Source organism: Microtus ochrogaster, chromosome 17 (genome assembly GCF_000317375.1).
Source record: "Microtus ochrogaster isolate Prairie Vole_2 chromosome 17, MicOch1.0, whole genome shotgun sequence".
In the NCBI taxonomy this organism is placed as follows: domain Eukaryota; kingdom Metazoa; phylum Chordata; class Mammalia; order Rodentia; family Cricetidae; genus Microtus; species Microtus ochrogaster.
Window position 1 is genome coordinate 16,449,010 of NC_022019.1, and position 14,912 is coordinate 16,463,921.

At 52.1% G+C, this 14,912-nt stretch overlaps 2 protein-coding genes across 2 annotated transcripts in view; one reads left to right on the forward strand and one right to left on the reverse strand.

The window, feature by feature from the left end:
- Positions 1-3,525, reverse strand: part of Sftpc (surfactant protein C) — an 11,103-nt gene extending 7,578 nt beyond the window's left edge. Inside the window, exon 1 of the mRNA XM_005355585.3 lies at positions 2,823-3,525. The gene's annotated coding sequence lies outside the window, so the exon portion shown is untranslated. The remainder of the gene's footprint in view (positions 1-2,822) is intronic.
- Lgi3 (leucine rich repeat LGI family member 3) lies at positions 2,255-9,247 on the forward strand. The gene is made up of 8 exons (XM_005355586.3): positions 2,255-2,720; positions 3,532-3,603; positions 4,239-4,310; positions 4,637-4,708; positions 4,816-4,887; positions 5,927-6,096; positions 6,235-6,399; positions 7,184-9,247. Exons 1-8 carry the CDS (start codon positions 2,533-2,535, stop codon positions 7,999-8,001), a joined length of 1,629 nt encoding a protein of 542 aa, XP_005355643.1. The 5' UTR covers positions 2,255-2,532; the 3' UTR covers positions 8,002-9,247.
- The last annotated feature ends 5,665 nt before the right edge of the window (positions 9,248-14,912 follow it).

Genomic DNA, 14,912 nt, shown 5'->3' on the forward strand with positions numbered 1-14,912 from the left:
CCCCCCCCCCCCCCCCCGCTAAGCTGTCCTGACATGCCAATGACTTCATGGGTATAGAAGGCCAGTCGTCATCACTATCATCTACTTCATCCACAGGGGCCTTTCACTGACTAAGCCTAGGATCCAGACTCCTCCCCCTCGTCTCTGGGTTGCCCTCGGTAACAACTGCGGGTAGTGGAAAGCCTCACAGTGGCCACTATTCCTTTCCCGCTCCCAGCCCCTCAGCTGCACGGTCCAGGACAAGATTCACTCTGGCCTTTGTGTGTTGGGCAAAGCCGTGCCAGGGACGAGTGGGGATGGCTGTCCAGCTGCCCCAGCCAACCTCCCTACCCCTCCTTGCTCCTTTCCCTCAAGCTGGCATGCACAAGGCAGATGGACAGCTGGACCAGCAGAGGCCAGTGGGAGTCAAAAGGCAGAAGTATCTCAGTCTGGAGGAACAGCCTGGGGGACTTTAACTCAGAGCAGGGATTTCCCCTGATGGTGAAAGCAGGCCAGCTTGAGAAGATGCCTTTTTTTCTTAGATGAGGTCTCCCTATATGGCCAGGTTGGCTTTGAACTCTTGATCTTCTTGCCCTTAGCCTCCTTCTAGACCAGCTGTTCTCAACCTATGGGTTGAGACCCCCTTGGGGATCAAAGGACACTTTCACAGGGGTCACATATCAGATATCCTGCGTATCAGATATTTGCATTATGATTCAAAAACAGTAGCAAAATTATAGTTATGAGGTAGCAACAAAAATAATTTTATGGTTGGGGGTCACTATAACATGAGAAACTGTATTAAAGGGTTGCATCGTTAGGAAGATTGAGAACCACTGCTCTAGCGTGTTTGGATACAGGCATGCACTACTATACCTGATTGGCTCACATACCTCTTTGTTTTGTTTTTGAGACAAAGTCCTGAGTATCCCAGGCTAAGCTCAAACATGATATAGAGCTAAGGATAACCTTGAAATTCTCTTTTTCCTACCTGCCAAGTGCTGGGATTATAGCCATACATCTTTATACCCTTAAAAAAATGTGGGTCTGGAGATTGAACCCCATTAATACCAAACACTAAGAACTGAACAACAGCTCCAACCCCATGCTGGGGGCTCGAACCCAGGGCCTTGTACATGCTCCCACTGAATCATATTCCCAGACATCTACATCCTTAACAAAGTTTATTGCATTTATTATTTATTTAGGGATGTACTTATTGCATTTATTATTTATTATTATCATGCCTGGGCATGCATGTGGCGATCAGAGGACAACTTTCACAATTTAGTTTTCTCCTTCCCCTGTGGGGGCCCTTGGGATTGAACTCAGGTCATTGGGCTTGGTGACAACTTGCTGGGCTGTCTTGCCAACCCATATGCCTTTGCCTTTTTAAACAAAAATAGCTGTAGAAAGAAGTGTTGCTGTTATATTTTTGCAAATCCCTTTAGTCTGAGGTTTCATAAAAGACTTGCCATATAGCTCTGGAAAATTCCAGAGTGTTTTTATGACAGCATGCAAGTGAAAAAGACAAATAATGTCCTTCTTAGGGAGAGTGTGTTGACCTCAAGACTCTGTGGAAGGTTCTCAAGGAGCTTTGGACTTCTAAAGTTTCTTTTTGAAGGGCACTGGTGGAGAAGGGTTGTTGTGAACTTGAAGTTGGAGTTCTGAACCTAAGGCTACACTTTCCTTATCTGTAGAAGGAAATTAATGTCCCTTCCCATCAAAGGGCCAGCCAATTAACCATGTCAAGTACACGGTAGAGATACGGAGTTTGGCTTCTTTTCCCTTTCTCGTGGCCTCAGCTTCCTTGTTGATAAAACAAAGACCTGAGCTGGAGCACATCCAAGGTGCTACCAGCTCCATCGGACTGCGGTCGTGCGGTGTGAAACGTTCCCGGATTCCACACTTCCTACTCCAGAGTCAGTGGCTACCTTTCCCTTTTCAGCTCATAGGCACAAGGGCACACTCTGTTCCTCAGCTGATGCAAACACGCTCGCACCCTCAAGCTCCCAATCTCTCATGCCAACCTGGATGTATGTGAGTCACTTGCGACATACCCCTGAATTCTACGCCCCCTCACAACCAAGACATACACACAGGTGCATGTAGGTCTACAGATCTATGTGCACCCGTGCACAGGCACATTCTCATACAAATGCACTAGCTACACACACAGCCCTGGAGATCAGACACAGAGGCTGGTGGCTTGGTAGGGCACGCTGCGGACGGGTGCAACCACTCCATCCTTTGGCTGTTCTCCCGCGGGCGCCCGGCCTGGGCCTCCCCGCTCCGCCCCCGCGCGCGCCCCCGCCGCCCGCGCCGCAGTCCGCGTCCACCAGCCCCGGCAGCCGGTAGTTGCGGTCCCAGTTCCGCGCAGCGCTTCCGAGCTGAAAGGACTGCAGCCAGCGCCTGAGGTCAGGAGGAATAGGTGGCGCCTAGGGTGCGGGTCGCCCAGAGCTGCGGCAGCCCGGAGGTGGAAGCTCCCGAGAGGAGCAGAGCAGCCTGCAGGGAGCAGCGGGGCGCCGGCATAGGGGAGACCCTGTAGGAGGCATGGCCGGGCCACGAGCCAGGCTACTGGTGCTGTCTACGCTGAGTTTTTGTCTAATGCTGCAAGCCAGTGCCAAGAAGCCTCCTAAGACGCCCCCCTGCCCACCCAGCTGCTCCTGCACCAGGGACACCGCCTTCTGCGTGGACTCTAAGGCAGTGCCCAAGAACCTGCCTTCAGAGGTCATCTCCCTGTGAGTGTGTACATAGCCTTGGGGGCGGGAGGGGGGAGGGAAGGAGGGCACCGAGGGCTCTGGAAGAGAGAAATCCTGTTCCTCTTTTCAGAGGATTCAGACCTGGAGCACTCCCCGGGGTTCCTCCGAACTGGGGACTTTCAGGCCCCAGTCTGCAGAGAGCTCTGCAATCTTACAGCATCCATAGCTCGGGAAAACCAGAGTTCATGGCCAAGAATGAATCATCACCAGTAGCGTAATGAGACCTACTAAGTGTGGGTTGGAGGGAGTGACTACGTGAGCGTGTGGGCCCCTCCCTGTGAGGTCACACCAAGGGCAGAAAGCAAGAGGACTGATGGCATCAGGGGGTGGGGTGACAAGTGAGATGGCCCTCGTGGTATCTTGGCACAGGCCAGACTCCTGCCCCTGGGTCTGCTGTTCTGCACACAGCTGGGCCAGCCTCACTTACAGCAACTGGCCCACGGCCCCCGCCCCTTGCCTGTGGGACTGGAGAGGCTGCCAGGTCCTACATCTTGCTGCCCCATCCCTCAGCAGCACCAACACGTTGTGGGTGCTGGATAATGGCAATGGTGATGGTAATGGAACCTGCTGTTGACTGAGAGGGAAGGGGAGTTTTGGGGCCACTGGTGCTCCTGGAAGCAGCAGGAGAGAAAAACGGTGAAGGAGGGCATTGAGTTGGGAAGTGAAGGACAGATACAGGTGGGGCCTAGGGCTGCTGAGAACAGAAGCCACTGGCTGCCCTGTCTACCTCTGTGCCCAGTACAGGTCCTTCAGATGCTTACCCCGTATTGACTCCTATGTTCCTTTGCAGGACCCTGGTGAATGCTGCGTTCTCAGAGATCCAAGATGGAGCCTTCTCCCACCTGCCACTGTTACAGTTCTTGTATGGATGGCCTTGTGGAAGGGCGGGTGGGGACGTGCTAGAGTCAGATAGATGCTGAGCTTGTGGGAGAGTAGGTGGACATAGTGTTTGAAAATGCAGATGCCCTGCTAGAAAATGCTGCAGAAGGTGGAGTGGCCTGGGGTCAGGAGGCCAGGCAGCAGGGGAACTGCACACAGAAGCCAAGAATGTGGGAGGTAGAACACAGATTTGGCTACTCTGGAGACCCCAGGGAATTGGGTGTAAGGGCTTGGGCCAGCGCCAAAGACTGGGTGCTTCAAGGGAGGGCGTCCTCTTAGATACAGAAAACTCCAGGGATCAGCATTTGGGAAGCATGGTGGACAGCTGTCTGCCCAGGGCTAGAGTGGGTTGCCGGAAGGGTGAGAAGACAGGAAGAGGAGATGCTATGGAGGTGGGCCAGGAGCCAAGTTACCAGGGCAACATTGCCTCCCATCATATTTAGGAGCAAACGGGGAGCTCGTGATATGGAAAACAAGTTCACACCTGGTCTTGTTGTCCAGGGGGTCCTGAGGTTTGGAGGAAGGGCAGACAGATCTTGAGGAAGCTCAAGGGTGGGGCAGTGGGCATGGGCAGCAGGCACACCCTGGCAAGTTCTAATTCCACCTTTGTCTCCCCAGGTTACTCAACTCCAACAAGTTCACGCTCATTGGAGACAATGCCTTCATAGGACTGTCGCACCTGCAGTACCTGTGTGTGGGAGGGAAGGGTCAACAGCAGGGTAGAAGGAGGGAGCCCTGGCCTGAGCCGGCTGAGGGGAAGTGCTGTGAATGAGAAGGGCAGCTTGGAGTGGGATGGGAGGGAAGAGCCCTTGAGGCTCCGACAGCAGGATGGAGCAGAAGGCCATCTCACCCATGCCTAACACCCTGTCACCACTGCTGTGCTGTTACTGCACGCTATAGAAGCCTGTCTCTGGCTCCTGGGCTGGGCTCTGGCCTCAGATATAAGAAAATCAGTGCCGGGGGGGGGGTGTCTTTGATTCTGAACGGCAACTAAGGCAGGTTCTTATTTTCTCCAGCTTCATCGAGAACAATGACATCTGGGCACTTTCCAAGTTTACCTTTCGAGGACTCAAGTCCTTGACACACCTGTGAGTACCTGATACCTGTGCCCACGTGGGATTGGGACCCGTGTGTCCCCTGGATTTCCCTGGATCTTGGTCATGGTTTTTAGGTGACCCTGGGGTCTTTCTTGCAGCTCATTGGCCAACAATAACCTGCAGACACTGCCCAGAGACATCTTTCGTCCCCTGGACATCCTGAGTGACTTGTAAGGCCCGAATCCTGCCTCTTCCCACAGTGCCACAGAGGGCATACCCCTGGAGGGAGTACAGTGGGAGCCAGAATTAGGGTGATTAGAGACTGGAAGGGGGTTAGGTTTGGGGACTTTGAGAAGATGGGGTAGTTAGCTATAGCTGAGAGCCTTCCAAATTGGGGCTCTTCAAGTCTCCATAGTCCTCCTCAAATGTATATTAGGTATGTATGGAAGACTTGTGTTGTGTTTTTTTTTAAATATTTATTTATTTATTATGTATACAATATCCTGTCTGTGTGTACGTCTGCAGGCCAGAAGAGGGCACCAGACCTCATTCCAGATGGTTGTGAGCCACCATGTGGTTGCTGGGAATTGAACTCAGGACCTTTGGAAGAGCAGGCAATGCTCTTAACCACTGAGCCATCTCTCCAACCCCCGACTTGTGTTGTTTTTAATGTATGGTTGATTTGAATTAACAGTAAAGAACTCTAGCATGTCTGCAGTCATTTGCCATTATTTATATAAAAGAGGGAGAGAGAGAGAGAGGGAGAGAGAGAGAGAGAGAGAGACAGAGAGAGAGAGAGAGAAGCTCCTGAATTCTGTCAAGGTTGGAGGAATAGGGAAGCAACATGAAATGGAATAGGTTGGCCACTGCAAAAGATGCCTGGCTATCAGGACCAACTTTATGGGCCTGTAATCTCAGACACTCAGGAGGCCGAGCAGGAAGATCACAAGCAGTAAAATTTTGTCTTATGATTAGAAAGTAAAAGTAGCACTGGTGATTTGGAGCACTTTCCTAGAGTATGCAAGGCCCAGGCTCCAATCCCCAGAGTCACAAAATTTAAATTACAAGTTTAAAAACAAACAAACAAAAAAAGGCGCCTGGTCAGGTAGATAAGCAAACAGGGCCTAGGCCCAGCGCAGCCAGCACGCCTTCGACCACGCCTGTGCTGTGGGGACTCTGAGCTGTTCCCAGCAGTTTCTGAAGGCCAAGGAGGCTGCTGGGCAGAGCAGCTGAGGCTCTCCCCTTCTGTGTCCCTCCCTCCCAATCCAGAGACCTCCGGGGCAATGCCCTTAACTGTGACTGCAAGGTGAAGTGGCTGGTGGAGTGGCTGGCACACACCAACACCACCGTGGCCCCCATCTACTGTGCCAGCCCGCCCCGCTTCCAGGAGCACAAGGTGCAAGACTTGCCCCTTCGGGAGTTCGACTGCATCACCACTGGTAGGATGGACCTGGCCTCTGAAGGCCACCCAGCTGGGCACGCCCAGCTTCTGTAGCCAGGTCCCAGCTGCCTCCCAGCGGAATAGTGCCTTTTTCCTTCGTGTGGATCCCACCCACCTGTGCCTCTTGTCCCTGTAGATTTCGTCCTCTACCAGACTCTGTCCTTCCCCGCGGTGTCAGCGGAACCCTTCCTTTACTCCAGCGACCTCTACCTGGCACTGGCCCAGCCGGGTGCCAGCGCCTGCACCATCCTGAAGTGGGACTACGTGGAACGGCAGCTCCGGGACTATGATAGAATTCCAGGTAGCTGCCTGTGCTGGGCCTATCCAGGGGAAGGTGGCAGAAGGCTCTCTTGTCCAGCTCCAGTCAATTCCTAAAGGAAGAAGGATAGATGACATCTTTTTTTCTGCCCCTAAAGATTTTACTGGGTTTGAGAAAGGCCAGTAGCTACAAAATAGTATTGATAGAATGCACGCCTTTAATCCCAGTGCTTGCGAAGCAAAGAAGGTGGGTCTCTGTGAGTTCAAGGTCAGCCAGGGCAAGTTCAAGGTAAGCCAGAGAGACTCCACGTGAAAAAAATAAGTAAATTCAATACTGAGAGCTAGGAATGAAGCTCAGTGGGTAGAGTGCTTACCTAGCACGTACAAAGTCCTGGACTAATGATGGTTCACACTGATAATCCCAGCGTTTGAGAGGTGAAGGGGAAATATGAAGAATTCAAAACCAGACTTGACTATAGAGCGAGACCCTGTCTCAGAGGGAAAATACAAACAAAACAAAGCAAAGCTTGCTGGGTATGATGGCTCACACTTGTAATCCCAGCACTTGGGAGGTAGAGAAAGAAAATCACTGCAAGTTCAAGACCAGACTGGTCTGTATCATAAGGTCCAGGTCAGCCAGCGCTTCCATGAATCCAAAAATAAACAAAACTAATTATGGACCCTGAGTCCTGGGTGGGGCTGTGCTGGGAGTGGGATTCTTAGCAGATCTCAGCTGTGGGGCATGTTTGGATGTTGATCTTTCATTTGGGTGTGAAAGGGGGGAGCTATTTGACGCTGACTGATTCCACGTGCCTCTGTCCTGGCAGCCCCCTCAGCTGTGCACTGCAAGCCGATGGTGGTGGACGGCCAGCTCTATGTCATCGTGGCCCAGCTGTTTGGTGGCTCGTACATTTACCACTGGGACCCCAATACCACACGTTTCACCAAGCTGCAGGACATCGACCCCCAGCGTGTGCGCAAGCCCAATGACCTGGAAGCCTTCCGCATTGATGGTGATTGGTACTTTGCCGTGGCTGACAGCTCCAAGGCGGGTGCCACCAGCCTCTACCGCTGGCACCAGAATGGCTTCTATTCCCACCAGGCCCTGCACGCCTGGCACCGCGACACTGACCTGGAGTTTGTTGACGGTGAGGGCAAGCCACGGCTGATCGTGTCTAGCAGTTCTCAGGCCCCCGTCATCTATCAGTGGAGTCGTTCTCAGAAGCAGTTTGTGGCGCAGGGAGAGGTGACTCAGGTGCCTGACGCCCAGGCCGTGAAACACTTTCGTGCTGGCCGCGACAGCTACCTGTGTCTTAGTCGCTACATTGGTGACTCCAAGATCCTGCGCTGGGAGGGTACCCGTTTCTCTGAGGTACAGGCTCTCCCCTCCCGGGGTTCGCTGGCCCTCCAGCCCTTCCTGGTAGGTGGCCACCGCTACCTGGCACTGGGCAGTGACTTCTCCTTCACGCAGATTTACCAGTGGGACGAGGGCCGACAGAAGTTTGTACGGTTCCAGGAGCTGGCCGTACAGGCCCCTCGGGCCTTCTGCTATATGCCTGCTGGAGATGCCCAGCTGCTCCTGGCCCCCAGTTTCAAGGGACAAACACTGGTGTACCGACATGTCGTGGTGGATCTCAGTGCCTAGAAGAAGTTAAGTCCTTTGGGTTCCTCAGGGTGGCGCTGTAAGATGGGTGGAAACCTCTGTGAGCAATTTGTGGCTCCAAGCGAAGTCACATGTGGCTGACCTACATCTGTGCCCCCACACACATCCACACAGAAGTGGGCCTGGGCACAGACCCAGGAAGCCATCCCCATTACTGTAATCAACACCTATGTATGCACCAGGCACCCAGAGTTCAGGTTCTCCTCTATGTGTAACACATCCTTATCTACAGTGCCCCCATGCTCTGCTCCCTCGCATGGTGTGTCTGAGCCATGCAACGGGTGCAGGAACAGGTGAGCCATGGCCTTTTCTTCTCGGCTTAGCCTTCCCCCCCCACCCCGGCCTTTCCTGTGGATGCTCTAGGTGTCCGTGTGCCTGTTTGGCATCCACAGTTGCAGCCTCTCTCCAGGTGTGCCCACGCCATGCTCCTTCTGCATGCACCCGTGGACAGTGTTGGACATCCTGGGTTACATACCTGTGCATACCGGGCCACACCCTTCTTTCCATATATGCACATGTCTGGAAGTGTGCACACGTGTAGACTGGGTGCTAAGAAAACAGGCTTCCCTGCCGTCGCCTAGCCTAGCCGCTCTTCTTGGAAGGTGCCTTACAGCACCGACACCTCTGCTCACTCCAGTGTTCCCCCCATGTGGCTGATGACGATAATAACAGTAAGCATGGCCGTGGCCTCCTGGGGACAAAGCGCCTTCATCCTGAAGCAATAACAGCAACAGAGGCAACAGCAACTGGGTTCTTCGTGGTGCAGGATACCTTGCTTCTCACTAGAGTTTTCTTCCCTGACTCAGTCCCAGCTCGCCTGGACAGAGGTGGGAAGGCTTTCCTTGGGTAGCGATTGCTTTTTCAAGATGGGGCCATCTCCTCTCGGGCCCCACCTTGGGGATGTGGACCCTGAACTGTGACTGCTCCTAAGAGTGCCTGAGCCACTTGTGTGAGTGCCAGGCACATGTTGGGGCCCCTGGCACCTCTCCATCCCATGGAGACGCCCCTGGAAGTGTGACTCGGTGGAGACTGGGTGAGGGTGGCAAGAAGGGCGCCTGGGAATCAGGCTTCTGCTGCCCTCTGCTGTCCACTGGAAACAGCGTCCCAGAAGCAGGAAATGGCCGGATTGAGAGGATTTCTTGGGGCCGACACCTTGAGGCACCTGGGGGCAATGCTATTCCCTTGCTTCAAATAAAAAGTTCCACCCTACCGCTAGCTATCAGGTGTCCTCAGGGTGTGTTATTAGGAGCAGAGCCAGGGTTGTGTACCTGTTCCTGCTGCACACAGGGACCTCACCAGCTTCCAGGTCCTTTTCCTCTTGGCTCCTTTCCCTCGGAGCAATGGGAATTGACAAGGTCAGCTGACACTAGGGTCAGAAGTTCATGGTGATGCCATTTGCCATTCAGGTGTTGGGCAGTGTGATGAGTCTCCTCCACCTGGGTCTGACTCACAGCCCAGTGCAGTACAGGCCTGCCGCCTGCTAAGACCTAGGTCTGTCCCTTTGTCAGGAGGACGTTAAGCAACAAAGCGAAGACGTGGTCAGCCCTCAGCAACCCTGTCTTCTACCATCTCCTCCCTGAACTCCCCACTGGGCAAATATCTGCCATTATCATGCCCCCCCCACCAAGCTGGGGCACCCTGGAGTCCTAGGTAACATCTTGGTCCTTCTTCTTCCCACTTTTAACCAGCGACCAATTCTCTATCTCTGAGGGTTTCCAAATGAGCATTCTTTTTTCCCCTTACCCCGCTACAGCCTTTATCCAGCTCTGTCCTCATTACTATAGTCTCAAGGTCCCTCCTGCCAGCCTGTTTCTTAGATCCTTCTGGTCCAGCCTTCCTGAAACATCTCTCCATTATGTCATCTGCTACCCAGGAGCCTGCTTTGGCTCCCTGCTCTTCTGAAAACAAACCCGTGGCTTTGTGCCTGACATCAAGCTCCTCTGGTCTTGGTGCCAGAAGATGCAGCGGCATCCATCCCTTTCCTGCCTGCTGCCATTCTGTCTATTCCTGAGACTACAGTAAGAACCTCTCGTGAAGGGAGAGGGGGAAGAGAGCATTAGGCAGGGACCAGGGCGAAAGCGATGACCAGGCTCACTGGGGAATGTGGAGCATCTTGGGGAAGGCACATAGCTCTGTGCTGCAAAACTGCCATGCTCCATTGCAGGACTTTCCTCTCTGTCATTCCTTTCCACCCAGCCCTGGATCTTATGTGAAAAGAAACAGGGAAAGGGTCAGAAATGGTAGATATAACAATAACTCCAGCTGTGGGGTGCTGGAGTGTGTGACCCCTCCCCAAACACACACACACACACACACACACACACACACACACGCCCCTTCCCTTCTCCTTCTTCCCACCTGTTTTTTTATGGCCCCTTTCAGCTCTCACATGTCACATGGTGTCTGTTGCTGTGAAGAGACACCATGACACCATGGCAAATCCTTTTGTTTGTTTGTTTGGGGTGTTTTTTTTTTTTTTTTGTTTTTCGAGACACAGAGAGTTTCTTTGTGTAGCTTTGGAGTCTTTCCTGGAACTCACTCTGTAGATCAGGCTAGCCTCAAACTCAGAAATCCGCATGCTCTGCCTCCTGAGTGCTGGGATTAAAGGTGTGTGCCACCACCACCACCACCAGAACACCATGGCAAATCTTATTAAAACAAAACAAAACAAACAAACAAAAAAACCCACTTAACTGGGGCTGGCTTACAGTTCAGAGGTTTAGTCCATTATCAGCATGGTGGGAAGTGTGGTGCCATGCAGGCAGACATGGTGCTGGAGAAGGAGCTGAGAGTTCTACATCCAGATCTGCAGGCAGTGGGGAAGGAAGAGACACTGGGCCTGGCTTGTGCTTCTGAAACCTCAAAGCCCACCCCTAGTGACACATTTCCTCTGACAAGGCCACACCCCCTCATCCTTCTCAAGCAGTGCCATTCCCTGATGACTAAACCTTCAAATGTATGAGCCTCTAGGGGCCGTTCCTGTTCAAACCACACAATGCCCATGAGTACCACATATCACTGATCTGTCCCAAGGGGAGGGACCTAGGTCTGAGAGCATGCATCATCAGCATACTCTGAATGCCACAGTCTGGACCACACATGCACAGACATGGGGTCTATCATTTTGCTTGGTGTCAGCTATTTCCCCGAACCTCAAATCCGGCAAAGCAGATTAGCAAACCTACTTTAGCTCTACTTGTAGAGCCCTGTTTCCGTTCACTTCCTGAGGAAAAGCGGTAAATGGCGTTCGGTCACTTTACTTTGCCTCTGTGCGCCTCAGTTTCCTCATCTTCAGAGTGGGTCTGATGATGCCTTGCCAACAGGGTCAACTACCATGGGATAGACGAGTGCCTGCGAGGCCCAGCTTACCTCTCGTGAGATTTACATGCATTAGACACAGATGGATGCTTGTCGGTCCCTTTGAAGAATGTACCTGGTGCATAATTATGAGCTATTTGATCCGTAGGATTGTATTTGTGATGGAGTGGCTCCAAGAAGTGGGGTTCATGGGAGTGAAAGAAAGGCAATCCTTGGTGACAGGTGCTCTCTGAGAGTGGGGGTTCCTCCACTAGCTGCACCCTCAGAACCCCTGCACACTACCTCCCATCTGTGGCTTCAGGCACCCAGCCCTCCCCACTATCCTTGGCCACAGCTTGACGGGACAGGTTTAGGTTTCCATCTGCTCAAATCACATTCCTGTGCTCTTAGCAGAGCGGGGACCCTTGAATACTCTCTACCCAACCCTGGGATTGCCTCCCTCTCTTCCTCCCTCCCTTCCTTCCTTAGATGGTCTCATATAGCCAAAGCTGGCCTTAAACTCACTGTGTAGCCAAGAGTAACTGAATTCTAACTCTTGCCTTCACTTCCCAAATGCTGGGATTACAGCTGTATAGGACCTTGGCATTTTTATATAGTGCTGGATGTTGAACCCAGGACCCTAGGTATACCCAGGCAAGCACTATACCAACTCAGCTACCTCCCCAGCCCCTGTCCTCCTTTTTCAAACAGGAATCAAATGCACCCTTACCCATGCCAAGGGAAATGGTTTAAGTCTCCCAGACACCTTGGCCTTCTGTTGCCCAGCTGCAAGATAAACACCGCTCCTAACAAGCCACTCCCTTCGGTGGAGAGAGACATTCTCTCCAGCAAACCTTGAATGCCCAGCTTTCTGTGGCGTGGCTGCCTGGTCACCTGGGGGATCAGCTATGGGTCCATAGAGCTGCTTAGCAACTTAGGGTAACTGGGTGGCTGTGTCAACAACTCAGGACCAAAGGCTATAAGAGCTAGAGGCCACTTAACTGTGTCAAAGCCAAGGAGGGTGACAGTTGGCTGCCAGCCTCGCCCTCCTCTGTGAGAAGCTCCACTTCTAGCATCAGACCTCTGACTCCCTGCCCTTTAGCTCTCCCAAGCACGGGCATTATGTCCAGGAGTCTCCATGGGAGAGAGGCCATCCCAGCTGGGAGAGCTCAGAGTAGGCCTAGGCCACCTCTTTCCAGCCAAAGCAAGCCAGGGGAAGCAGGTTTTCTTTTCTTTCTTCTAAGATAGGCTTTCACTAGGTAGTCCAGAGAACCCTTGAAATTAGTCTCGGTCCCCTAAATGCGTGGATTTACAGGCGGGTGTCACCATGCCTAGCACAAAACATGGCTTGGGTTGGCCTGAGGAGATGGGTTAGTGAGTGGGTAAAGTGTCTGTTGCACAGACACGGAGATCTGAGTCTGGGTCCCTAAAACCTGTGCAAAAAGCCAGGCATGGAGGCACATCAGGGCAATGCCAGAACTGGAGGAGTGGAGACAGATCCTGGGGTGTCCATGTTCTCCGGGACTTATGAGCCAACCAGTCTGGCTGAAATAGTGGGTTCTAGGAACAAGGAGAGGCCTTACCTCAAAAAATATGCTGGGAAGTGTTGAGGCACACTCTGGAGGCAGAGACGGGCAGATCTCTGAGATCTAGGCCATCCTGGTCTACAGAACAAGCTCCAGGACAGCCAAGACTAAACAGAGAAACCCTGTCTTGAAAAAAAACAAACAAAAAAAGGGTGGAAGCTGGGTTAATCCCGCATTCATGAGGCAGAGTTAGGGAGATCTCTCTAAGTTTTAGGCCAGACAGGCCTACACAGTAAGGCCCTATCTTAAACAAAAAATGGAGAGAAATAATTGGGAAAGACATCCTGCTGTCCTCTGCAAGGCCCCTGTCTGCACACACACGTGCCCACCACTACCTACACACACACACACACACACACACACCTATCCTTCTGCACACACACACACACACTTGCACATGCTCACCCATGTCTCTGCACACACACATGCCCACCACTACCTCCACACACCCCTTCACACCTATCCTTCTGCACACATGCACACGCCCACCCATGCCTCTGCACACACACACACACCTATCCTTACACACACACACACATGCACATGCTCACCCATGTCTCTGCACACACCCACCCACACCTATCCTTACACACACACACACACACACACACACCCATGCCTCTGCACACACACATACCCACCACTACCTCCATACACACACCCACACTCCTATCCTTCTGCACACACATGCCCACCCATGTCTGTACCACACAAAGAGGCTGTGATGCCAGAGTCAGGGAGGATGTTCTAGAAGTCACCCAGTGGATGAATGTACCAAAGGATTCAGATTCACATGGGTTTCTCACGTGACGGGTGGATGTCTCTCCCTTCTTTTATAGCTCTGTGCACTTCCTAAGTCGGTTCTGTCAGCTGTAACTTTCTGCCTTCAAGGAGATATGCAATACTTTTTGTTTGTTTGATGTTTCTGAGACAGGGTCTCATTAGGTAGCCCTGACTATCCTGAAACTTGATATGTAGACCAGGCTGGCTTCAAACTCACAGAGATCTCACTGTCTCTGCCTCCTGAGTGCTGGGATTAAAGAAGTGTGCCACCACAGCTGGCCTTACATGATACCTTTTGCCTAAATAATCAGATCTAAAGGGCCAGAGAAATGGCTCAGCAGTTAAGAGCGCTGGTTGCCCTTCCATCACCCACATGGAGGCTCACAGTCACCTGCAACTCGAGTTCCAGGGGATCCAACACCCTCTTCTGACATCCGCAGGCACTGCATACATGTTTACAAACATACATGCAAGCAAACACTCATACACATTAAAATATATATATATATATATATCTGATTTGGCATGCTGGGCATGTGACTCAGTCTCGTGCTTTCCTAGTACACATGAAGACTGGGTTCAAACCCTAGCACTGTATGGATACACATGGTGACACATGCCTGCATATCAGCACTTAGGAAGAAGAAGCAGGAAGATCAGAAGTTCAAGGCCATACCTAAACTACGTAGGACCCCGTCTGGAAAAAAAAAATAGCTCACAATATGGATAGTGTCTGGAATATTCTCCAGCCTTGGTGTTTTTGTTTCTCCCGTAACAGAACAAGGAAGACTGAAGGCATGGAGGAGTTTCTCCTGTGGGCAGGTTTCATTACCGGCTCCCACATCCAGCAATACCAATAAAATTGATGATAATAATTAAGACTGTATAATCACCATGTGTTTGTTTATTCCCAAGAAGCCTCCTTTCCCTGACTCCCGTCATTACCAATTCCATCCTCATAGTTGGGTGGGTGTTAACTGTGTTCTTATAAAAAGCAGTAACTGCTTGTGTTTCCACCCCCACGCCCTGGGGTAGCTTGGCTTACACCCTTACCTCAAGGCAGCAGAGGTGGGGGGGCCGGGGGACAACGACACACTGATCTCCCTGTTTTCAGAAGGAACAACTAACACAGGAGGCAGGTGTCACACAGGAAGAAAACCCCTATGTAAAAAACCCACAGCCTCTCTTCTGCGTAGCTTTGTCCCTTCTTGCAGGGGTACTCACCCC

What these genes read in the sequence shown, in the direction of transcription:
- Lgi3 (XM_005355586.3), top strand. Translation starts at nt 2,533, where the DNA reads ATGGCCGGGCCACGAGCCAGGCTACTGGTGCTGTCTACGCTGAGTTTT. An exon ending in CCTTCAGAGGTCATCTCCCT is followed by an intron (nt 2,721 to 3,531) that starts GTGAGTGTGTAC and finishes GTTCCTTTGCAG; the next exon opens with GACCCTGGTGAATGCTGCGT. An exon ending in GTTCGACTGCATCACCACTG is followed by an intron (nt 6,097 to 6,234) that starts GTAGGATGGACC and finishes TTGTCCCTGTAG; the next exon opens with ATTTCGTCCTCTACCAGACT.